The sequence below is a fragment of the Rhinoraja longicauda genome, unplaced genomic scaffold, assembly GCF_053455715.1.
Source record: "Rhinoraja longicauda isolate Sanriku21f unplaced genomic scaffold, sRhiLon1.1 Scf000389, whole genome shotgun sequence".
In the NCBI taxonomy this organism is placed as follows: Eukaryota; Metazoa; Chordata; class Chondrichthyes; order Rajiformes; family Arhynchobatidae; genus Rhinoraja; species Rhinoraja longicauda.
In genome coordinates this window covers 51001-77578 of record NW_027601606.1, presented here as the reverse complement: position 1 = coordinate 77578, position 26578 = coordinate 51001, and the positions used below count along the sequence as shown (strand labels likewise).

Here is a 26578-nt window from a genome sequence, read left to right as displayed (position 1 = left end):
CAGTCCTGCCATCCCAGGGATTAACCCCGTGAACCCACGCTGCACTGCCTCAATAGCAAGGAATTCCTTCTCAAATTAGGAGACCAAAACTGCACACAATACTCCAGATGTGGTCTCACCAGGGCCCCATACAACTGCAGAAGGACTTCTTTACGCCTATACTCAAATACTCTCGTTATGAAGGCCAAGTTGCCTTTAGCTTTCTTCACTACCTTCTGTACCTGCACGCCTACTTTCAGTGATTGGTGTACAAGGACACCCAGGTCTCGTTGCACTTCCCCTTTACTTAATCAGACACCATTGAGATAATAATCTGCCTCCTTGTTTTTGCCACCAAAGTGGATAACCTCACATTTATCTACATTATACTGCATCTGCCATGCATCTGCCCACTCACTCAACCTGTCCAAGTCTCCCTGCAACCTCCTAACATCCTCTTCGCAGTTCACACTTCCACACAGCTTTGTGTCATCTGCAAACTTGTTAGTGTTACTTCTAATTCCATCATCCAAATCATTAATATATATTGTAAATAGTTGCGGCCCCAGCACCGAGCCTTGCGGCACTCCACTCGCCACTGCCTGCCATTCTGAAAAGGACCCGTTTATTCCTACTCTTTGCTTCCTGTCTGCCAACCAATTCTCTATCCATGTCAATACCCTACTCCCAATACCATGTGCTATAATTTTCCTCACCAATCTCCTGTGTGGGACCTTATCAAAGGCTATCTGAAAGTCTAGATACACTACATCCATTGGCTCTCCTTCATCCATTTTATTTGTCACATCCTCAAAAAATTCCAGAAGATTAGTCAAGCAGGAATTCCCCTTCATAAATCCATGCTGACTTGGACCAATCCTTTTACTGCTATCCAAATGCGCCATTATTTACCTCTTTAATAATTGACTCCAGCAGCTTTCCCACCACCGATGTCAGGCTAACTGGTCTATAATTCCCCATTTTCTCTCTCGCTTTTTTCTTGAAAAGTGGGATAACATTAACTATCCTCCAATCCACAGGACTGATACTGAATCTATTAAACATTGGAAAATGATCACCAATGCATCCACGATTTCTAGAGCCACCTCCTTGAGTACCCTGGGATGCAGACCATCAGACCCTGGGGATTTATCAGCCTTCAGTCCCATCAGTCTACCCAATACTATTTCTCGCCTAATGCAAATTTCTTTCAGTTCCTCTGACTCCGTAGATCCTCTGTCCTCTAGTACATCTGGGAGATTGTTTGTGTCTTCCTTAGTGAGGACAGATCCGAAGTACCTGTTCAACTCTTCTGCCATTTCCTTGTTACCCATAATAATTTCACCCGTTTCTGCCTTCAAGGGACCCACATTTGTCTTTACTAATCTTTCATGTTACTAATCATGTTTGAATGGCAGAGTAGACTTGATGGGCTGAATGGCCTAATTCTGCTCCTATCACTAATGATCTTATGAATAAGATTGAAATGGGCTCCAGGAGGACTGAATGGTGAAATGGAAGGAAATGTGGCAGATGCAGTTTTAGTAGAAATAATTGAAAGTGCCAAATAAAAGCTAAATGGGCGATTTTGAAACAGACAATTCTGGAACAGAGAATCACAACTATTGGTACTTGATTTTTTTAAGATGGTGGCAACAGAAATACAGAACCTCTGCAGAATCATTTGTTTTATTATTAGCTTCAATGAGAACGATACGAGGAAGCCATGCTGAAACTGTGTAAAACACGGGTTGTGCATTATCTGGAGTTTTTTTTAAACTGGGAACCACAGTTTAGAAATTATGTCTAGGACCTGAATAGTACTAAAAATAAAATACTTCAGTTATATCAAGAAACAGATGTCATTTTCCTTACAGCAAGAAAGGGCGAGAGGAGATTTTTTAATTTATTTGTTCACAGAATATAGATGTCACTAACAATGTCAGCGTTTATTGTCCATCTCTAATTGCTCCTGAGAAGGCTGTTCGAGTCAATCACTTTGGCAGATCTAGAACCGGGTAAGAATGGCAAATTTCCTTCCTTTAAGGAAATTAATGAAACAGATGGGATTTTTAATGATAATCCTGGTCACAATCACAGAGTCTCAACATTTAAAAAAATCCATGCTTAATTTTATTGTTCACTTGGATTTAAATTACATGGTTGCCATACTGGGACTGAAGCTCATTAGAAACTATCTAAACATAGCACAAAAAGTAAGGAAATTTGTGTTTGGTAGATTATTTCTTTGTTGTAACAATGCTTCTTGACAATAAATCTTATACCGTTGGAAAGCCTGTTTATTTCCCTTTTAAATGGTGCCACATTTGTAAGGAACATGCATTTGTGGGATGAGCAGCAGAGCTGAGTATATGGGTTGCGCCCATGAAAAATTTGCCAAATCTTCTCTGCCAATGCCAAACAGCTTATCCTGCTGTTGCTATTGATTCTTGTTTTGAGCTTCTGGTACCCCCAGGTGCTGACAATCAGGTGCCTGATTGGCAGCATCTGTGAGCATGGGCCCTGCTACAGTGGTCAGTAGGTGTCTGCTCCAAGAATCGGCATGCCACGTTTGACTGATCTGGATAGGGCCCGTGCGATAGGGCAACTTCAAGCTGGTGTTCCGCAAAACTAAGTTGCGGCATTATTTGGAGTGAGCCCTAGTACCATCTCCAAAGTGAAGGCCAAGTTCCATATAACGGGGGATGTCAGAGACAGGTCGCGAAGTGGACGTCCCAAGAAGACGACACCCGAAGAAGACCGTTTCCTCACCCTGTCAGCACTTAGGAACCGTAGGCTATCTTCTACAGATTTGCAGTCAAGGTTTGCCCTTCACCATCAGGCCCGTTTGCGCTGGTGTCGGCAACACGTGCACTGGAACCTGAACATGTGGAGGAACGTTATGTTCAGCGATGAGTCCAGATTCTGCCTACGGCAGTTGGATCATAGGGTCAAAGTGTGGAGAAGACGCGGAGAACGCTATGCTGATTGCTGCACCGATAGAGTAACATCTTTTGGTGGAGGCAGTGTGATGGTGTGGGGCGGCATCTCCCTCACTGGAAAAACGAGGCTTGTCATCATTGGAGGCAATCTCAATGCAGAGATATCGAGATGAGATTCTGTAACCAGTGGCAAGCTCTTAAGGATAGCGGAGTGAGGGGGTATGGGGAGAAGGCAGGAACGGGGTACTGATTGATAGTGATCAGCCATGATCGCATTGAATGGCGGTGCTGGCTCGAAGGGCTGAATGGCCTACTCCTGCACCTATTGTCTATTGTCTATTGTCTATTATCCCATATCTCCACAGTCTGGGACCGAACTCTATCCTCCAAGATGACAATGCTCGCCCCCACAGAGCAGGGTTTCTCAGAGACTACCTCCAGAATTTGGGAGTGGAGAGGATGGAATGGCCTGCCAGCAGTCCTGACCTCAACCCCATTGAACACTTGTGGGATCAGCATGGGCGTGCTGTTCGTGCCAGAGTGACCAACACAACCACGTTGGCTGACTTGCGACAAATGCTGGTTGAAGAATGGGATGCCATCCCACAACAGTGTGTGACCAGGCTGGTGACCAGCATGAGGAGGAGGTGCCAGGCTGTTGTGGCTGTGTATGGTTCTTCCACACGCTACTGAGGCTCCTGTTTATTAAATGAATAAATTGTTAAATTGCCAATATGTCTTGTTTCTTCAGACTTCAATCATCCAATCCACCAAACAACACCGAACAAGAGTCAATGGCAGAATAAGCTGTTTGGCATTGGCAAAGATTTGGCAGATTTTTCATGGGCGCAACCCACATACTCAGCTCTGATCCAACTGCGGTAGGCAGAATCTGGACTCATCGCTGAACATAACGTTCCTCCACATGTTCAGGTTCCAGTGCACGTGTTCCCGACACCAGCGCAAACGGGCCTGATGGTGAAGGGCAAACCTTGACTGCAAATCTGTAGAAGACAGCCTACGGTTCCTAAGTGCTGACAGGGTGAGGAAACGGTCTTCTTCGGGTGTCGTCTTCTTGGGACGTCCACTTCGCGGCCTGTCGCTGACATCCCCCGTTATATGGAACTTGGCCTTCACTTTGGAGATGGTACTAGAGCTCACTCCAAATAATGCCGCAACTTAGTTTTGCGGAACACCAGCTTGAAGTTGCCCTATCGCACGGGCCCTATCCAGATCAGTCAAACGTGGCATGCCGATTCTTGGAGCAGACACCTACTGACCACTGTAGCAGGGCCCATGCTCACAGATGCTGCCAATCAGGCACCTGATTGTCAGCACCTGGGGGTACCAGAAGCTCAAAACAAGAATCAATAGCAACAGCAGGATAAGCTGTTTGGCATTGGCAGAGAAGATTTGGCAAATTTTTCATGGGCACAACCCATATACTCAGCTCTGCTGCTCATCCCACAAATGCATGTTCCTTACAAATGTGGCACCATTTAAAAGGGAAATAAACAGGCTTTCCAACGGTATAAGATTTATTGCCAAGAAGCATTGTTACAACAAAGAAATAATCTACCAAACACAAATTTCCTTACTTTTTGTGCTATGTTTATTAGTTCCACTGATCCAAGTTGGATGCTGACCTTGGGTGCTGTCTGCTTGGAGTTTGCATGTTCTCCCCATGACCGCATGAATTGCCTCCCACTTCCCAAAGACATGCGAGCTGGTAAATGAATTGGTCATTGTAAATTACCGTAGTGTGTACAGGTGAGCGGTAGAACCTGGGGGCAGTTGATGGGAATGTGGGGACAATACAATTGTGATGAATGTAGGTTGGGTATAGATGGGTACACAATGGGTGTTTAATCGTTGGCATGGACTTAGTGGGCCGAATGACCTGTTTCCAAGTTGAATGACTATAATTCTCTATAATTTTAGAATATGCTCAACCTCTGGTGAGGTCATTGGTGGGGGGGGGGGGAGGGGCGTCTTTCTTGTTCTCCTTTACTAAGCCTTTCATACCTTTTTACACCCCAAGATATTCTTTAGATTTATCTGTTGCATAGACAGGAGTCCAACACAGTCAATCTCCACTCATAAGTAAAGTTCCTCAGCCTGGACAACATCCTCATCAGATAGTAGGAGAGTCCCAACTGAAAACGTTGTCTGTCCATTTCCCTCCACAAATGTTGCCTAAACTGCTCAGTTCTTCCAGCAGTTTGTTTTTTACTCAAAATTCCAGCATCTGCAGTTCCTCCTGTCTCTGGCATCCTCATAAATCGCTGTAGCATTCTGACAATGTCATCACATCCTTTTGGAACAGGGTAAAGAATATTGAACCTAAAACCTTAGCTGTGACCAAACGAGTGTTTGACCTCCTAGCCTCATACGCCTCTATTAGGCAAGACGTACAGAAGTGTGAAAATGCATACCTCCAGATTCAGCAACAGATTCTTCCCAGCTGTTATCAGACAACTGAACCATTCTCTCACTAGCTAGAGAGTGGTCCAGACCGACCATCTACCTCATTGGAGATCTATCTTTTATCGGACTTCAATTGACTTTAATTTGCACTAAACATTTTTTTTATCCTGTACCTGTACACTGTGGATGGCTAGATTGTAGTCATGTATAATCTTTTCACTGTCTGGATAGCATGCAACAAAGAAGCTTTTCACTGTACCTTGGTGCATGTGGCAATATACTAAAACTAAACATGACCGTACATTTCTGTCCCATGACATACAAACATTTCTGAGTCTATGAGATTGAAATCTGAAGAGTGAAATTTTCATCTGTGGCCTACAATGCTCAAACATTAGTGCACTTCACCTGAGTTGTTCCTTTCACTAACATCAATATTCAACTGCATCCAATCGCAGTTTGCAGCTGCATATATTTCCATATTTTCCAGTACATGGCAGGAGCCATTCAGTCTATCAACTCTATGCTCACAATGTAATCTCAGTCCGCTACTAACTTATTCTCACATACCGGTCAATTCAACCACTCACCTACACAGAAGGGGCAACTGTGATATGGGAGAAAACTGGAACACCCAGGAAAATCCCATACAGACACAACAAAAAAGAACAAACTCCAGACATACAGCAAACAAGGTCAAGATTAAACCCCCATTGCAGGAGCTCCACATCAACAGCTCTACTAACCGCACTACTGTGTTTCCAAGTGAACATCATTCACTTCAGTAGCTCAACACCATCACATCACCTATACCCCAAACCTCTGTGAACTCTTCCATCAACGGGGACAAGAGCAGCAACCTCATGCAAAACTCAAATTAAAGGAAAATATAATTTAAAATATCCTTAATTCCCCCAAAAAGGAAATAGCTCCAGATGAAGGAAATCTAAATTTAAAACATCTGAAATGTTTAGTCTGTTTCAATCCCCAGAGATACTACCTGACTTTCTGGGTATTTTCAACTGTTTCAGCTTTGATCTATTTATTTCCCTTGTTTAGTTTGATTTAGAGATGCAACTATCAGACCCTTTGGCCCAACGAGTCCACGCTGAACATTGATCACTCACACACTAGTTCTGCGTTATCCCACTTGCATATCCACTCCCTGCACACTGCAAGTAGTTTCACAGGGTCCAATTAACCTACAAACCTGCACATCTTTGAGATGTGGAAGAAAACCTGAGCATGCAGAGAAACCCACGTGGTTACAGGGAGAACATGCAAACTCCACTCAGACATCTGAGGTCAGGATCGAACCTGGGTCACTGGCACTGTGAGCCAGCAGCTCTACCAGCTGCGCAACAAGTTGTGGCAGGGGGGGAAAACAAACAAATTGCAATGATTTTATAATCTAACACATTGTAGGAACAATCAATGTGTGTGGACATCAATTCGGCCAAATTTACCTTAAAACTGGTTGTAATGGATGCAAACTTGTTATCTGCTGTTTCAGGATTTCCAATTAGATAATCCCAACTTGTAAACATTTTCCAGCTGAAGTTGAAATCTCCATCATCTCCATCAACTCCACTTTCATTTGCGTTTTTTGCCATTCTGTACAGGATTATTATTTTCATTAGACATGAATGATACTTTGAGTCAGAACTTTCAACATAACTTCACATGCTCGGTGACAGGTGATAGTCACACATAGTTCAGTCTTCATAGTTTACAATGTCAATTGACTACAGCCATCCATGGTGTTCTATGGAATAATTGCTCTGCCATAGTCCTGGATGGACTCGGTAATAGTTGCACAAGAATCTAACCAGTCTCACTACTGCTTAATCAATACTCACGTTCTGATCACAACCATGAGGCTGTATCCAAACGAACCCACACCAACCATGAAATAAGACAAGGGCAATCTATACTTGAAAACACCAATCATTCGCTGATTATTGTAGTAACCATAGAAAAGAGCTGAGTACTTTATATAACCCTGTAAAATACAGATTTTGTTATTTTACAATCATCCTGATTCACACTTAAAAGTTGAAGCATCATGACAATCTTACAACACATTATGCCAAGAAGATACTGAAAAAACTTTACTCATGCTGAATCTTTTTAACATGTTGTAATAAAACATTTAATTCCATAACCCTTTCAAGATGTCATTGAAAAGATTAATTGCAATGAAGTTTGTAAAATTCTCCTATAAAGAATGAATTACTATAAAAGTACATAAACTAATTGAATATTAAGCTAACTTTATTGGTCTTAAAGATCTTTAAGGATTTAATTTCTCATGAAACATGACCTCACCAAATTTGGATGTGATGAAATAATTACAATGTGATGTCAAAACGGACGTACTTTACAAAATGTCAAAATATATGAAAATTGCAATTTTTTGAATATATACCACATGAACCCATTTGGTTTTACATATTTTAAAAGATTCTTAAAATAATTTTCAAAAATACAACAATAGGTACACAAAAGAAAAGTCAACAGTTGGCAGCTTGCATTTGGAAGACAAAGGTCCTAATTCAATATCCTTCTGTATTGCCTTTGATGATCTGACACTGAAAGGCGAAAGCCAGTCTTCGGGGCATGTTGCCTATATCAGTGCTACTAAATGTGTGACAGTAATTTCTACGCATTGAATCACTTCTGAAATTTAATGGCACCAGATTTTGAACGTGGAGTGCAACACTCACCCCAAACTCCCAAAGTACTGAAAAATCCATAGCAGTCGGCTGTTCTGCCCTTGGCACAGTCTTCCGAGGAATGGTGCCATATTGCAGGCCCATCAACATCTGAAATATATAACTGTTATCAACAACTTTTTAGGGTTTTCTTTGATTTTCAGCTACAGCTCATAATTTGGTGTCTTTTTCCAAAGATGACAGCATTTTCTCTTGGCAAAAGGCAGAAACATGGTAAACAGAAGTTGCCCCAGGACTGAATTTAAATAAGCAAGGCATAGCAGGATATGGAATAATGCAGGCAATGGGATTAATATGGATAGGCATTATGGTCAGTATAGAAGTGATGGGTCAAAGGGCCTGTTTCTATGCTGCACTATAATTCTAGAACTCTATGAATCTTCAACATTATTGTAACACATTCATCCCATGGTGAAAAATTGTGATTTGTTTTTTCTATCCTTTTCTCTTTTCTAAAACTTTTTCTAATACCTCTTTTTTTTTTACCCTCACTGCACACCATTTCAATTTCACAAGCATTGTTTCACATAGATCCCCGACAAAGACTTCTCTAACATCTTTGAGGAACACAGTATAGAAACAAGCAACTCCAGATGTCAGTTTGCATAAAAAGAAACAAAATGCTGGTCAGGCAGCATCCCTGGAGAAAATGGTTAGGTGATGTTTTGGGTCATGAATCTTGTTCAGACTGATTGTAGTTGGGTGGAGGGGGGGGGGGTTAGAAAGCTGAAAGAGAGGAGCAGCAGGATAAAGCCTGGTAAGTGAGGATGGGAGAATGGCGTAGAGGATGGGGGAAGAGGGAGGGAGGTTTTGCTAAGTTAGCTAACATTGGAGATCTCAATGTTTGTAAGCTACCCTAGCGGAATATAAGGTGCTGTTACTCCAGGTTGCATGTGGCCTCACTCTGGCAATGGAGGCCCAGGACAGATAGGTTAACATGGGAATGAGAAGAAGAGTTAAACTGGTTAGCAACCAGTTTATCAAGAAACTAGATGCAGTATCTTGCCCAGAGTAGGTAGATGCACAGTCTCTTGCCCAGAGTAGGTGAATCGAGGACCTGAGGACATGGGTTTAAGGTGAAGGGGGAAAAGATTTAATAGGAATCTGAGGGGTAATTTTTTCACACAAACGATGGTGGGTGTATGGAACAAGCTCGCAGAGGAGGTAGTTGAGGCTGGGGTTATCCTAATATTTAAGAAACAGTTAGACAGATCCATGGATAGGACAGGTTTGTAGAGATATGGACCAAACATGGGCAGGTGGGACTAGTGTAGCTTGGACATGTTGGCCAGTGTGGGCAAGTTGGGGTGAAAGGCCTGTTTCCACACTATATCACTCTATGACTCTAAGACTCTAACCAGAAGATCTAGTAGGCTTTGGTGGGAGTCTAAAATATGCACATTTCTAGCCAAACTTTTCACCGGGATTTAAAGGAGGATATCAAGAAATTAAAACCACTCAAGGAAAAAAGAGCAAAGGACAGAATGCAGGGTTTTATGAAAGCAAACAGAGAAATTTATTCCCTAAAATATTTCATTTTTGACTATGACGATCTGTTTTTATTACATTTCTACATTCCATTCTAATAGTCCTACATTTCATGTCACAAATGATTAAAACTCATTTTGTCTTTGGCTTTGTTCAACAGATGATCAGGGTTTGGCATTCCATTTTGCGTATCTCCTCATTTCTAGGGGGGTAGTGTGAATTGTGAGGAAGATGCAATAAGGCTGCAGGGTGACTTGGACAGGTTGTGTGAGTGGGCGGATACATGGCAGATGCAGTTTAATGTAGATAAGTGTGAGGTTATTCACTTTGGAAGTAAGAATAGAAAGGCAGATTATTATCTGAATGGTGTCAAGTTAGGAGGAGGGGGAGTTCAACGAGATCTGGGTGTCCTAGTGCATCAGTCAATGAAAGGAAGCATGCAGGTTCAGCAGGCAGTGAAGAAAGCCAATGGAATGTTGGCCTTCGTAACAAGAGGAGTTGAGTATAGGAGCAAAGAGGTCCTTCTACAGTTGTACCGGGCCCTGGTGAGACCGCACCTGGAGTACTGTGTGCAGTTTTGGTCTCCAAATTTGAGGAAGGATGTTCTTGCTATGGAGGGCGTGCAGCGTAGGTTCACTAGGTTAATTCCCGGAATGGCGGGACTGTCGTATGTTGAAAGGCTGGAGCGATTGGGCTTGTATACACTGGAATTTAGAAGGATGAGGGGGGATCTTATTGAAACATATAAGATAATTAGGGGATTGGACACATTAGAGGCAGATAACATGTTCCCAATGTTGGGGGAGTCCAGAACAAGGGGCCACAGTTTGAGAATAAGGGGTAGGCCATTTAGAACGGAGATGAGGAAGAACTTTTTCAGTCAGAGGGTGGTGAAGGTGTGGAATTCTCTGCCTCAGAAGGCAGTGGAGGCCAGTTCGTTGGATGCTTTCAAGAGAGAGCTGGATAGAGCTCTTAAGGATAGCGGAGTGAGGGGGTATGGGGAGAAGGCAGGAACGGGGTACTGATTGAGAGTGATCAGCCATGATCGCATTGAATGGCGGTGCTGGCTCGAAGGGCTGAATGGCCTACTCCTGCACCTATTGTCTATTGTCTATTGTCTATTGTCTATTCCCAGTATCTACGATCATTGTGCCTGTATACATTTGCAATTTTTGTCTTTTTTTAAATAATATTTTTTATTATTTAATTCTGCCAAGTATGATTAAAATGAATTATGAATCATATTTTCTGTATACCATGGAAAAATAAATTACAGAATACGAACAGATTTATTTTTAAATTCCATACAATTTTATGAAACTTAAACTGAAACTTAAAGCCAAGACCCACCTCTGGAATGACAACCAATCCAAAAGTTAAACCAAAAAGGACCAAGTTGATCCCATAAAGCCAACGTAGGAAAATAAAATATGAGGCGACAGAAGAACCAAAGTGACCTGTGACAGAAGGAAAGATTTTGTAAGTCCCTTATAATTTCATTTACTTTCTGAAAACATATATTTGTTTTCACTTGTACATCAGCCTTAATGAAATAAAATGTTTCATGTTACTTCACAATAAAACACGTGGTTAAAGGTGGGATCAATGACACAACAAGGGTATCAGATTAGAAAGGAGAGCAAAGACATGGTGAAAGAAAAAGTAAAACCCACAGTGCTGGAGGCACTGAGCTGGTCAGGAGTATTCGGGGAGGGAATGGACAGGCAACTTTTCAGACCAAGACCTTTCTTCAGACTGAAGAAAGAATAGGTTTAGAAGAGGTCACTAAACATCAACTGAGATCTACTGAATAGTGATTTTAGAGTTCCAATAGACAATAGACAATAGACAATAGGTGCAGGAGTAGGCCATTCAGCCCTTCGAGCCAGCACCGCCATTCAATGCGATCATGGCTGATCACTCTCAATCAGTACCCCGTTCCTGCCTTCTCCCCGTACCCCCTCACTCCGCTATCCTTAAGAGCTCTATCCAGCTCTCTCTTGAAAGCATCCAACGAACTGGCCCCCACTGCCTTCTGAGGCAGAGAATTCCACACCTTCACCACTCTCTGACTGAAAAAGTTCTTCCTCATCTCCGTTCTAAATGTCCTACCCCTTATTCTTAAACTGTGGCCCCTTGTTCTGGACTCCCCCAACATTGGGAACATGTTTCCTGCCTCTAATGTGTCCAATCCCCTAATTATCTTATATGTTTCAATAAGATCCCCCCTCATCCTTCTAAATTCCAGTGTATACAAGCCCAATCGCTCCAGCCTTTCAACATACGACAGTCCCGCCATTCCGGGAATTAACCTAGTGAACCTACGCTGCACGCCCTCCATAGCAAGAATATCCTTCCTCAAATTTGGAGACCAAAACTGCACACAGTACTCCAGGTGCGGTCTCACCAGGGCCCGGTACAACTGTAGAAGGACCTCTTTGCTCCTATACTCAACTCCTCTTGTTACGAAGGCCAACATTCCATTGGCTTTCTTCACTGCCTGCTGTACCTGCATGCTTCCTTTCATTGACTGATGCACAAGGACACCCAGATCTCGTTGAACTCCCCCTCCTCCTAACTTGACACCATTCAGATAATAATCTGCCTTTCTATTCTTACTTCCAAAGTGAATAACCTCACACTTATCTACATTAAACTGCATCTGCCATGTATCCGCCCACTCACACAACCTGTCCAAGTCACCCTGCAGCCTTATTGCATCTTCCTCACAATTCACACTACCCCCCAGCTTAGTATCATCTGCAAATTTGCTAATGGTACTTTTAATCCCTTCGTCTAAGTCATTAATGTATATCGTAAATAGCTGGGGTCCCAGCACCGAACCTTGCGGTACCCCACTGGTCACTGCCTGCCATTCCGAAAGGGACCCATTTATCCCCACTCTTTGCTTTCTGTCTGTCTGTCTGTCAACCAATTTTCTATCCATGTCAGTACCCTACCCCCAATACCAAGGACCATATGATTGTGCACAGTGCAGTTTCTCAATCATAGCTCAGATGTTTAGATTCAGTTCACGTCACCTTGATAAGGATGACAGGAGAAGATCGCAGTGTACAATAAAAATTCTCTCATTGATATAAAAGCAGTTTCTCAATTTCCATACCACCTAGGGAGACTGTGACAATTATGCAGATGGAAGAGAAATCAAAAAACAATGAAAACAATATTTTTCAGATGTTGGTTTAAAGCACTTGGCAGGAATCATTACAGGAAACAGATAATAAAATCTGTCAATGTGCCTGAAATGTATTTAACCTAAGATATTCATAGTCCCCCATCCACTAATCCTTTCTCAACAGAACCAATAAAAAACATTAGTAATCTAAATGGAAGCCTAATTTTTCAATAATCATAAATAACCATCGTCTGCTATTTTTTTACTTGGAACATTCAATATTATTCAGTAGAAATGGGAACCCCATGATAAAGGTGCAGAACACAAACTGCTGGAAGAAGTTAATGGGCCAAGCAGCATCTGTGGAGGCAAAGGGATGGTCGGAACTTTGGTTGTTTAAAAAACTAAGAGAATCACTTGAATCGCTAGGCTCTTGTATCATTCATCCTGGATTTACTTAAATCTCCTCCCTGTCGTTGATCTCCAACTGGAGGTTGGCAGTGTTGTTTACGACATGAATGCCTGCTCCTTCTTGTGAGAGTGAATCGGACAATGACTCACAAGAATCGTGCAAGGATTGAATGTGTGTTATTTTGGGATTGCAGGGAGGTGGGCATTAGTGGCGAGGTAAGTCAGGCCACAGACCCTTCATTAACCTGATTAAGTTAAGGAAATGCTTGCGCACATTCACCCACTACTTCAATTGTATTTCAGCGGGTCTGAATATATGTGAAATCGTTTTTTAAACTGTTTTAAAGCAAATTGGGCCATTACTAAAACCTGAGGTTATGCCTCTACATCACCTGAGCCCAAGTCACCACTGACACTTCAGGGAATGCCTGTGGCAGCAAGACATCCAACTATAGTGGATCCATTATCATTAGTGTGGAGCCAAAGTTTGTACAGAGGTGAACATGAGGTGATTCTGATCAAAGTCAATACTGCTAACAATTGTAGCACCATGTGTAAATACAATATATTAATTTTAACAAAATGAACTTACTCTCAATTTCTTTTATTTTCATTTCCCAAGGTATGCATGAAGTCTTAAAATTTTCAAAGTCCCTTTGAAATTTGATCCATTTCTGAAATGGTAACATTATACAAATGAAGTATAAACGTATGACCTTCAAAAACTAAAATTACTCTGAACAGCCACATCCTGCAAAACAAAACCCTGCATGTGATGTTTAAGCAGATAGTCCTCACAATGTTCATTTCGGTTTTCCTCGCTTCTACCAGCAAAAAATATGTCATTTCATTTGTCATTCAGCCAAGAGCACCTTATGCAGAGAATCTTGAGGCACTGCACCCGGACAAAAAAAATAATCGCAAAATTTAAATTATAGAATTAGAAACTGAATGGTAACTGGAAAGGGCTCACAAAAGGGGGTGATATTCATTGTGCGAATAATTGTATTGATCAAGAGCTGTTGCAAAATCCTGTCATTCACATATTCAAAGGCATTGTCCAGTCAAGAATGGCAGGATGGTGAGGGAAATCAGTATCATGTCTCTTGTGTTGCAGAAATCACACGCTTGGTTAAGTAAGTTGCAAATTGCCATTGAAATAAATATTTCCAGCCCACATACTCAGAGATTTTAATTTCCACGTCAAACGTTTTAAAGCCTCCAGGAATTACATAAGCTAAGGCTTTAACCCAGATCTTCCAATCTACCTCATTGAAGTCCCTGCATTTTTTTGTTATCTGCACTTTCTCTGTAATTGTAACTGTAACACTATAACTGCAATCGTAACACACTGAATAAGGGTTCTGACCCGAAACGTCACCTATTCCTTTTCCCCAGAGATGCTGCCTGACCCGCTGAGTTACTCCAGCATTTTGTGTCTATCTACACTACAATATTATAACACTCTCTTTGTCATTTTGGTATTTTTTCCTTGCACTACTTGTACTTGTTCATAGCATGATTGTACTCATGTACAGTATAATATAACTGGATAGCACACAGGTTTTTCATTGTATTTTAATATACGTGACCATAATAAACCAATACTGATCATTTCCTTCATCGTCACTACTACTACTCCATTTCCTTCCTTCTTGCTTTTAACCTATTAATTCTAAAAGGTGGACCTTGCGTAATAAAAGACAATGACTTTGGTCACTGGAATTTTTTTCTGGAACCTTTAAGGACTGAGAAAACCATACAAACCTGCTCCTTAGTGCCACACTATGGGTTCATTCTCCCATGTTAACAGCAGCTTGGACCACTGTTAGGAGTCTTAAATAAATATGAATATCGCCATTCTTACGAGAGATATCAGCATCTATTACAACTTTACTCAGCCCATTGGTGCAAAGCATATGTTCATGTATCCAACTGGTTATTGTCAACATCTAAAATGTATACATCAACAACATCAAGAGATATTGTTTCAAATAAAATGAATGTCAGATACTAACCTTAGTCATCATCACTTTGTAGGCATAAAACTTTCTACCTTTCCCCTTCCCCAGAGCTCCTTCAAACTTTTCTACAAATTCTTGAGATTCCCTGATAAATAGAAGTTAAAACTGATTAATTAAGTTCATAGCAACTGAGGGATCATTTTATATGTTCAAAAAGGTAGCATTATTAAGTCCTTAAACTCTATGGGGATTTTCTTGACTCCATACTGTAAATTCCAGACAGAGACCAGAAAACCCACCAGGAAATTATTTCAAATTTGTTAGAAACCTAAACATTTCTACTAAGAAATTCATCCACAGTCAGTAGTGCTAAATGTGGCATATTTAGTTTAGTTTAGTTTAGAAATACAGTGCAGAAATACTTGGCCCACCAAGTCTGCGCAGACTAGCGATTCCCATACCTTAACGCTATCCTACACATTAGGGACAATTTGCAATCTTGACCGAAGCCAATTAACCTACATTGGTTCTACATTAATAGACAATAGACAATAGGTGCAGGAGTAGGCCATTCAGCCCTTCGAGCCAGCACCGCCATTCAATGCGATCATGGCTGATCACTCTCAATCAGTACCCCGTTCCTGCCTTCTCCCCATACCCCCTCACTCCGCTATCCTTAAGAGCTCTATCCAGCTCTCTCTTGAAAGCATCCAACGAACTGGCCTCCACTGCCTTCTGAGGCAGAGAATTCCACACCTTCACCACTCTCTGACTGAAAAAGTTCTTCCTCATCTCCGTTCTAAATGGCCTACCACCTAATTCTTAAACTGTGGCCCATTGTTCTGGACTCCCCCAACATTGGGAACATGTTTCCTGCTTCTAATGTGTCCAATCCCCTAATTATCTTATATGTTTCAATAAGATCCCCCCTCATCCTTCTAAATTCCAGTGTATACAAGCCCAATCGCTCCAGCCTTTCAACATACGACAGTCCCGCCATTCCGGGAATTAACCTAGTGAACCTACGCTGCACGCCCTCCATAGCAAGAATATCCTTCCTCAAATTTGGAGACCAAAACTGCACACAGTACTCCAGGTGCGGTCTCACCAGGGCCCGGTACAACTGTAGAAGGACCTCTTTGCTCCTATACTCAACTCCTCTTGTTATGAAGGCCAATATAACCTATATGTCTTTAGAGTGTGGGAGGAAACCGGAGCACCTGGAGAAAACCCATGCAGTCACGGGGAGAACATACGAGCTTCGTACAGACAGCACCTGTCGTCAGGATCGAACCCGGGTCTCTGGCACTGTAAGGCAGCAACTCTACCGCTGCACCACTATGCCGCCCCCAAATGTCATATATTACATATACTATGTCAGCAAGATGTACTGCCTTCTAAAATGTATTCTCCACACTTTGATGTTTTTATATGATGTGTTTAGTCCCACAAATAGTCAGGAATGGTTCCAGAGGACTGGAAAATAACAAATGTAACTTCACTTAAGAAGGAGTGAGACAAAAGAAAGAAAATTATAGTCCAGTTAGGCTGACTTCAGTGCTTGGTAAAATTATAGAGTTTATTATTAAGGATGTGGTTTCAGGGTACTTGGAAACACATGATGAAATATGCTGAAGTCAGTATGGTTTTGTGAAGGGGAGATTCTGTCTGACATATATTTTGGAATTCTTTGAGGAAGAAACGAGGAGTGTAATCAAATGAGTGAATTTACTTGGCTTTTCAGAAGGCCTTCTCAATAGCACACAAGTTTTTCATTGTATTTTAATATACGTGACCATAATAAACCAATACTGATAATTTACTGATAAACTTAAGGAAGGAGCCGCATGTGAGGCTGCTAAACAAGGTAGGAGCCCATGGTATTAGAGGCAAGGTACAAGCAAGGATAGTAAATTGGAAGGCAAAGAGTGGGAATAAAGGGGAGCTTTTCTGGTTGGCAGCTAGTACTCTGCAAGGGTCATTGTTGGGTCCATTACTTTTCAAGTTAAATGTTCATGATCTGGATGATGGCATTGATGGCTTTGTGGCTAAGTTTGCGGATGATACAAAGATAGGTGGAGTGACAGGTAGTGATGAGGAAGCAGGGAGTCTACAGAAGGACTTGTGCAGGTTGGGATATGGATACCTAATTAATTTTTCAATCTATTTCACACTAACCTGTCTTCTCAATAAATCAATGATTTGTATTGCGCCCTCTAATGCCTTCTATTGAAGATGGCTAATAAAGAGGGTCTTCTGATCACTAATGCAAAGGTTCATCTGAACTAAACAAATACACAGATACTTCTTACTATAATCTAAAGATTGATTTTGCTTGTAAATACCACAATTTCTTCCCTTTTAGGCAAAAACTAATTAACATGCTATTTCACAATGAACAAGTCTTAATATGTTTCCGGACTAAAGTAATCTCTGGATTGCTTAACCATTTCAATTTTCAGCTGCTTTAAGGATTTCTTTTTCAAAATAAATTTACTGTAAAATCAATTTGTTCAAATATAACCATACAAAAGATAGCAGATTTGTATTATAGACTCATGCACATTATTTGAATTAATACACTCATATCTCAAATAAAATAAAATAATGATGAAAGAATTTCATACAAGCATATTTACACACTAATATTTACAGAGGACAATTTCAAAATCGATTTCTTTAAAATTAGATTCACTTATTAGTATTAGGTTACTACATGTGCACTGTGTAAAGAAATCCCAAATGATCGTAGAGAAAAATTATGTTAGAACACAGAACATAGAGCTGTACAGCACAGGAACGGACTGTTCAGCACACATTGATTGTGCTTGACATAACGCCAAGATAAACTAATCTCATCTGCCTGCACATGATCCAAGTCCCTCTGCTCCCTGCATATCAGTGTGCCGATATAAAAGATCCATGTTAATGGAGCTAGGCTTGTTTTGCATTATTTGTTTATTTTATTTGAAACAGGTTTATCCAAATTATTGGTTATCAAATTCTGCAAGACATCAATTTAATTACAGCACTTATGATTATTTAATTATTAACCTAAACTGCAAATCAGTTACTTTAATTTTGTAAGTTTTCTTTTCATACGCCAGGCTTTATTCCGTATGGTTGCTATTAGCTTCTTTTTCTCTTCCACTTCTTCCAAAACCTTGGCAAGTTCCCCCTCTGACAGAGAATCTTCACTGTTTGATGAATCTGATGATGAGCTGCACCAAAAAAAAAGGAATGTCACGTTTGTAAATACTTCAAGTTCTAGCTGTTATCGGGGGAATTATTAGGATAGATTTTCAACTCTGTTATGTGGGCATTAACAATTGCTGGATGAACTAAAAATAGCAACATTTATTGACGGGGTTGAACGTTCCTGCAGAACCCACTGGACTTTCCTTCCATTTCTTTTAACAAGCCAAAGCCTTGAGTCAATCTTGCCCACTGCTAACCTATACTCATAAAATTTGCTTAAATCAGCGTATAAATTTGATATATTAGCTGAAAAGAATGAACAGAAGCTTTGTAGACATTACTGTCTAAATAATGTCTAAATAATATAGAACATAGAGCAGTACAGCACAGAAACAGGCCACAGAGTCTGTGCTGGACATGATGCCAAGATCAATTCTTATTGACCTGCTTTAGCTCATATCTCTCCATTTCTCACCTACCCATGTGCCTATCCAAAAGTCTCTCAAATGCCACAATTGTGTTTGCCTCCACCACAACCATCGACAGTGCATAGCGGGCACTCACTACTCTGTGTAAAAAGCTTTCCCTGCACATCCCCTTTAATCTTTGCGCCTCTCATCCTAAAGCTATGCCCTCTAGTATTTGATATTTCCATGCTGGGAAAAAGATTCTGACTGTCTACCCTATCTATGCTCTCATAATTTTACACACTTCTATCAGGTCTCCGCTAAACCTCCAGTATTCCAGAGAAAGTAATAAATGTCTGTCCAACCTCTCCCTGTTTTGCCCTCTAATCTATGCACCATTCTGGTAAGCCTCCTCTGCACCCTTTCCAAAGCCTTCATATCCTTCCTGTGTGGGGGTGACCAGAACTGCATACAATACTCCAAATGCATCCCAACCAAAGTTTTATAAATTTCTAATAATGCATCGAGTTTATTTAGCGATTAATTAAACAGCATAAACTTTGGTGTGCACTGACAAGCTGCTGCAAATGTTAATATTAAGCTTGCAAATAACTGTTGAGATTATTCTCCCTAGCAAGGTCCTACATGTGATTAGGCCATCTGCACCAGAACCATCATGGTAGGAATATCGAAACCTATTTCTGCTGAAAAGATTTAGAGAAAAAATACTGTAAACTGAGCCTCAAATCCAAACTTAGCACAAATTGTAAGCCTTTGAATCTTTTACAAGTATTCTATAGATTTCTGAAGCATTCAAATACTAATAAAACAAATATTTTAACACAATGTAAAATTCAAAGCACAAGAAAAGATCAAAAAACAGTTGCACAAGAAAAGATCAAAAAAGTGAGTTGAAATATTTAAAAGCCACTTATTAAGATTAAAATGTTCTAGACATGTTATGCACCTTGAAGCACACTGAAAATTATCTGAATTATCAGATCATTCACATTTTTTAAAGTAAAAAAGGTATGGCTGAAGATATTTCCCATTCATATCAGGCAGAATTGTTTCTCTTCAGAACAGGCAGTAAAATTTCAGATGGGTTTATACAGTAAGTATAGGGTATGAAGCTCTGGTTTCCTATTTATTGTAGACATATGGAACTTCTTGAGGACTCCAGTATCAGAACCTTCTCAGTAGTGTATTTTGAGGGCAATATTTATGCATGCATGGAAACCCCAAAGTTGTTATTACACCATAAAGTCCAGCTGACAATTCATATTTGGTTAGATTATGGCTAAAGCAGAAAAAAATAATATACAAAAATTAAATAACATGCTTTTCTTGTGCTGCTCATTGATTTATTCCATCCACTCAACACCAGGCAGTTCTGCTCTCACAGATGGTGGTGGGTATATGGGACGAGCTATCAGAGAATGTAGTTGTGGCAGGATTTAAAAGACACTTGGACAGGTACATTGTTAGGAAAGGTTTAGAGAGATATGGGCCAAATGTCAGCAAATGGGACCAGATTAGATAGGGCATCTTGGTTGGCATTATGAGTTGGGCCAAAGGGCCCATTTCCATGCTACATGACTCTATGACTATGAGTACATCAAGATTTACATACTTTGGGCTACTGTGTAACTCATATGAATAATGTCTGGCACAAGCTAGTGAGTTTATTTAATTAATTCAAATATACCATGTATTCTAAATTGAATGTTACAGAGAAGATGATGGAAGCTCACAATATCTTTTGACAGCATTTTAAAAGAAAAATTAAAATGTTTTAAGTTAAGATTCTCAGTCAGTACAAGTAAGAAGTCAACATCCAATACACCACACTGACAAATGTACAATGTATTTCCAATATTTACTATTTTACTTAACACTTTAAAAATGTGCTTGATCATTGCAAGATGCAAATCCTCCAGATTCACATTTTGCTGTTATACCTTAAAACGTAAACATCTTTGGGGGCATTATAAGTATAGACAGAAAGCAAGAGTGTCAAGAGACTTGTTTTATTGTACTTTCTTGTGTTGGAAATGTTAGACTTTGTTCATTAACTACTTCCCATGACCATAATTACAAAATAAATTCAAAGCATAAAATGAGTCAAATGGTTTTCTTTCATCCCCGTTTCCTTATTCAAACTTAAAATATACTACCTTTCTTGATTATTTCTCTCCCAATTAAATTTTTGGTTCTTATTTTGTGCTTTATGATGTAGGATATTTCAGAATATAAATTCAGTTCTGTAAATGTATGGACTCAGCATCATGGAATAGAAAATAGCACTCACAATTACTAATTCCTCGCATTCAAATTCTTCTTTCAATAAAATTAATTTAATATCTGTGCAATATAAGGGCGATGTCCTCATACAGTAAACAAGAACCAAGTACCTGGAGGATGTGCCTTTCTTTTTTCCATTACGTCTTTCACCCTTCTTATCACCTTTTTTGTTTCCTTGTTTTTCCTTCTTATTATCTTCATCTTTCTGCTTCTTGTTCACATTGTTTCTATTATTACCGTGGGCTGGGGTCCTTTTTGTTATCGCATTTTTTCCCTTTGGTTCACTGTCATTGTCACTTTCCCCCTTTCTGTTATTCCTATTGTTTCTTGCTTTTACCCTTGAATTTCTAGCTCCCCCTTTTTTGCTTTCCTCTTCTTCTTCATCATCATCATCATCTTCTTCTTCGTCGCTTTCATGACTATTGTTCTTGTATCTCTGTTTATTTCCATTCTGAACTGGGGGTCTCCGCCTATTGTTTCTTCTTTTGGGTTTGGCAGCTTCCTCTGAACCATCTTCTTCATCCTCAGATGCCTCAGGCCAGTTTCTGCTCTTCTGTTGCCTTCCTTTCTTTTCATCCTCCTCTTCTTCTACATCAATCAAAACATAACAATAAAAGTGGGAAACTTAGAAATTCCTATCATAACTCAATCGACAAATAGGATATCTGATGACCTGCAAATCCTTGGGATATATGCCCAATAGTCACAAAACCAAACTTCAGCAACTTTCTACATTTTCAGAAGAGGAAGAGATTGTCAAAGTGGAGAATAACTGGAAAGATCAAAATAAGCACAGATGGCATATTTTAGTGTGTAAAAGAAAATTAAACTACATTTATGGTTTACATCCATTTGGGTAAACTCGATTTTGAGTAAACCACTCGTTAATTGTTCTGGGTGTAATTTTAACTTACATGTGTAATTAGTTTAGGTAATTGCCTGGTTGAAGCAATGGACCTAGTTGAAACTATGTTCCATTGTGTTACAAAAATTAATGATATTAATCAATATAGAATTTTTCACAAATTCAGATCACCCTCTGAATTTACATTTCACTACTCGCTTAATCTGACACCCTTTTGTCTCCTTTTCATCTCTAACTTTTGTGACTTACTCCACTAATCTGCCAGTCAACCCTCCCCTCCCCTCCCCTCCCCTGCATCCACTCATCATTTGCCAGGCTTTATCCTGCCACTACCTCTCTTTTCTACCTATCTCTCCACTACTACAATTAATATGGCGTGGGGAGAAAGCTAGAAAAGAAAGATGGGGCAAGACAAAGTCTGGCAAGTGATAGGTGGATCACATCTGTGGAGCGAAAGAGGAGGCGATGATTCAGGTCAGGTCAGAAGAGTCCTACCCATTCTCTCCACAGATGCTGCCTCACTGGCTGAGTTACTCCAGTACTTTATGTTTTACTATTGAGGATGCTGTCATCACTTAGAATTCTTTGAACTTTCGTTTTTAGAAGGCCAAATAAAAATGGTCACTGGTATCGATTGTGAAAAGTAGCAATTGTTTGTCTTACCATCATCTTCCTCCTCTTCGGTCTCGTGGTCTATCTGAATTCCAACTGCAAGTGAAAATGTTATTTTGATTGAGATTAACTGTTTTAGTCTGTATAAACATAAAGCATATTTTTAAAACACTTCCACAATTGGATTTCCATATAAAATACAAACTAAGAATTCAATACAAATAGAAAAATGGGCTCCCATAAATTGAAATATAGGAAAAGGCACAAGGCGTAGAAATTCTCAAACTTCAACCCTTTGTTCTTTCTGCAAAAGAATGCCGTTTTGTGCACAGCTTGTGGTTCAGGGTTGCAAAGACTTTGCAAGCAGTTTGTGCTTCTGTATAGTACACCTTTCATTGGATATATGTACTGGAGGATTGAAAGCTCTAGATGGTGCAGGATGATTTGAAGGATGAGCCAGCGGTAAGGAAGCCAAATGCAATGCTCATATTCATTTTGAGGGGATTGGCATGTAAAAGCAAAGATGTAATGCTGAAGCTTTATAAGGCACTGGTGAGATCACATTTGGAATATTGTGAGCAATCGTGGGGCCTTTATCTGAGGAAGGATGCACTATCATTGAAGAGGGTTCAGAGGAGGTTTACGAGAATGATCTTGGGGATGATTGCGTTAATGTATGAGAAGTGTTTGAAAGATGAGGCATCTCATTGAAATCTACCAGATAATTAAAGGCCTAGTGAAAGTAGGCATGGAAAGGATGTTTCCGGTTATGGGGAGAGTCTCGAACCAGAGGATGCAGCCTGAGAACAAAAGGACGTATCTTTAGAATGGAGATGAGGAAGAATTTCTTTAGGCAGAGTGTGGTGAATCTGTGGAATTCATTGCCACAGATGGCTGTGGAGACCGACATTAGGCATTTTTAAAGCGCAAATGAGTAGGTTCTTGATTAGTATTGTCGTCGAGAGTTAAAAATAGATCTGTCATGATTGAATGGTGGTATAGACTCAATGTGTCAAGTGGCCTTATTCTACTCCTTGGTCTTATGGTCTATGGTCTTATGGTCATTCTATGGTCACAGATATTATGCTGGATAAACTCTAAGCAACCATTGCTTCACTTGGCTCTCCAACATATTTGATGTCAATATCATTTTAGTAAATCTTTACCACCTTCTTTCTTAGACCTTGTTCTTCCTAAAATATGGACTAGTGCTAAAGAGTGTATTTGAACTATTTAGCATTGCAATGTTGCTTTTGTACTCCATTGCAACGATAAATAAGATTTGAAATCCTATACATTTTTATCAGGCTTTTCCAGTTGTGCCATCTATGTCAGGGTTTCTGCACACACGCCATTTGCCATCCCTATTCTTGCACCCCTCTATCCCTGCCACCAACCTTTGTACCAATTTTGTATTACCACTCCTCAGGTTTCCCCCTTTAAACTTCTCTCAGTTATCTTCATCTGCTATGTGATCATTCTGTCTATTAGCATCCTAGTATAGAGAGTCATGAAAACAGCATGAAAACAGCATGAAAACAGGCCCTTCGGCCCAACTTGCCCATGCCGACCAAGATGCCCCATCTACACAAGTCCCACCTGCCTGATTTGGCCCATTTCCTTCTAAACCTTTCCCACCCATATACCTGTCAATAGACAATAGACAATAGGTGCAGGAGTAGGCCATTCAGCCCTTCGAGCCAGCACCACTATTCAATGTGATCATGGCTGATCATTCTCAATCAGTACCCTGTTCCTGCCTTCTCCCCATACCCCCTGACTCTGCTATCCTTAAGTGCTCTATCAAGCACTCGCTTGAATGCATTCAGAGAATTGGCCTCCACTGCCTTCTGAGGCAGAGAATTACACAGATTTACAACTCTCTGACTGAAAAAGTTTTTCCTCATCTCCGTTCTTAAACTGTGGCTCATGGTTCTGGACTCCCCCAACATTGGGAACATGTTTCCTGCCTCTAACATGCCCAACCCCTTAATAATCTTATGTTTCGATAAGATCCCCTCTCATCCTTCTAAATTCCAATGTATACAAGCCTAGCCGCTCCAGTTTTTCCAACATATGACAGTCCCGCCATTCCGGCAATTAACCTAGTAAACCTATGCTGCACTCCCTCAATAGCAAGAATGTCCTTCCTCAAATTTGGAGACCAAAACTGCACACAGTACCTCAGGTGCGGTCTCACTAGGGCCCTGTACAACTGCAGAATGACCTCTTTGCTCCTATACTCAACTCCTCTTGTTATGAAGGCCAACATTCCATTGGCTTTCTTCACTGCCTCCTGTACTGCATGCTTACTTTCAGTGACTGATGCACTAGGACACCCAGATCTCGTTGTACGTCCCCTTTTCCTAACTTGACACCATTCAGATAATAATCTGCCTTCCTATTCTTACCACCAAAGTGGATAACCTCACACTTATCCACATTAAACTGCATCTGCCATGCATCCGTCCACTCACACAACCTGTCCAAGTCACCCTGCAACCTCATAGCATCTTCCTCACAGTTCACACTACCACCCAGCTTTGTATCATCTACAAATTTGCTAATGGTACTTTTAATAATAATATAATAATAATATTCATTTATTGTCGTTGCAACAAGTGCAACGAAATTAAAAATAGCAATCCTGACGGTGCGTAAAAAACATATATGCAATAAATGCAAAACAAATAAATACCAATATATTAAATACAAAGGTTTTAACAGTGTGACCTATTGCAGAAAGTAGTGTTCAGTTCTCGTATGGCCCTGGGGTAAAAACTGTTCTTGAGTCTGTTTGTTCGGGATTTGATCGACCTGAAACGTCGACCAGAGGGCAGAAGAACAAACAGACGGTGGCCGGGGTGGGATGGGTCTTTTATTATTTTTCCTGCTCTACTGAGGCAGCGTAGGCTGAACAGGTGCTCCAGGGAGGGCAGTGAGCAGCCGATGATCTTCTGGGCCGTCGTGATGACCCTCTGAAGGGCCTTCCTGTCCTTTTCTGAGCAGCTGGCATACCATGTGGTTATACAGTATGCCAGTACACTCTCGATGGAGCAGCGATAGAAGGACATCATGAGCTTCTCCTGCAGGTTGGTCTTCCTGAGGATCCTCAGGAAGTGGAGTCTCTGCTGTGCCTTCTTCACTGTGGTAATGGTGTTGGTAGACCAGGTAAGATCCTCTGCGATGTGCGTACCCAGGAACCTGAAAGCGGGTACCCTTTCCACACAGACCCCATTGATGTAGAGTGGGTCGTGTTCTGCACTGGTTTTCCTGTAGTCTATTATAAGTTCCTTTGTTTTGGAGGAGTTCAGGACAAGATTGTTCACTGAACACCATGCTGCCAACCTTTGGATTTCATCCCTGTAGGCTGTCTCATCTCCTCCTGAGATGAGTCCAACCACAGTCGTGTCATCCGCGAACTTGATGATGGTGTTGGTGGGAAGGGTGGGGGCGCAGTCGTGAGTGTAGAGGGAGTAAAGGATGGGGCTCAACACACAGCCCTGTGGTGAGCCGGTGCTCAGTGTAATGGTGGAGGAAAGGTGAGGGCCTATTTTGACGGTCTGGGGGCGGTTGGTCAGGAAGTCCTTGATCCATTGGCAGATGGTTTGGGAAAATCCAAGGTCAGAAAGTTTGGTAACCAGTCTGCTCGGGATGACTGTGTTAAAGGCAGAGCTGAAGTCTAGGAAGAGCATCCTCACATAGCTTCATCCAAGTCATTCATGTATATTGTAAATAACTGCGGTCCCAGCACCGAGCCTTGCGGTACCCCACTAGTTACTGCCTGCCATTCTGAAAGGGACCCATTTATCCCCACTCTTTGCTTTCTGTCTGCCAACCAATTTTCTATCCATGTCAGTACCCTACCCCCAATACCATGTGCTCTAATTTTGCCCACTAATCTCCTATGTGGGACCTTGTCGAAGGCTTTCTGAAAGTCGAGGTACACCACATCCATCGGCTCTCCCCTGTCAATTTTCCTAGATACATCCTCAAAAAATTCCAGAAGATTAGTCAAGCATGATTTCCCCTTCGTAAATCCATGCTGACTCGGAACGATCCTGTTACTGCTATCCAAATGCTCCGCAATTTCGTCTTTTATAATTGACT

The 26578-nt window shown here is 40.9% G+C and overlaps 2 protein-coding genes across 2 annotated transcripts in view; one reads left to right on the top strand and one right to left on the bottom strand.

Annotated features, from left to right (window-relative positions):
- LOC144590908 (transmembrane channel-like protein 2-A) overlaps positions 1-23171 on the bottom strand; it is a gene marked incomplete at its 3' end in the record, with an annotated part of 44912 nt that extends 21741 nt beyond the window's left edge. The window contains exons 1-10 of the mRNA XM_078395271.1: positions 23113-23171; positions 22520-22608; positions 21102-21579; positions 18157-18303; positions 15137-15227; positions 13711-13792; positions 10922-11028; positions 8075-8173; positions 7208-7350; positions 6815-6962 (exon numbers count right to left, since the gene is read on the bottom strand). Coding sequence (XP_078251397.1) covers positions 6815-6962; positions 7208-7350; positions 8075-8173; positions 10922-11028; positions 13711-13792; positions 15137-15227; positions 18157-18303; positions 21102-21579; positions 22520-22608; positions 23113-23171 — 1443 coding nt within the window. The remainder of the gene's footprint in view (positions 1-6814; positions 6963-7207; positions 7351-8074; positions 8174-10921; positions 11029-13710; positions 13793-15136; positions 15228-18156; positions 18304-21101; positions 21580-22519; positions 22609-23112) is intronic.
- A 227-nt stretch (positions 23172-23398) lies between these two features.
- The window catches only part of LOC144590907 (transmembrane channel-like protein 2-A), a gene marked incomplete at its 3' end in the record, with an annotated part of 52887 nt that continues 49707 nt past the window's right edge, over positions 23399-26578 (top strand). The window contains exon 1 of the mRNA XM_078395270.1: positions 23399-23402. Coding sequence (XP_078251396.1) covers positions 23399-23402 — 4 coding nt within the window. The remainder of the gene's footprint in view (positions 23403-26578) is intronic.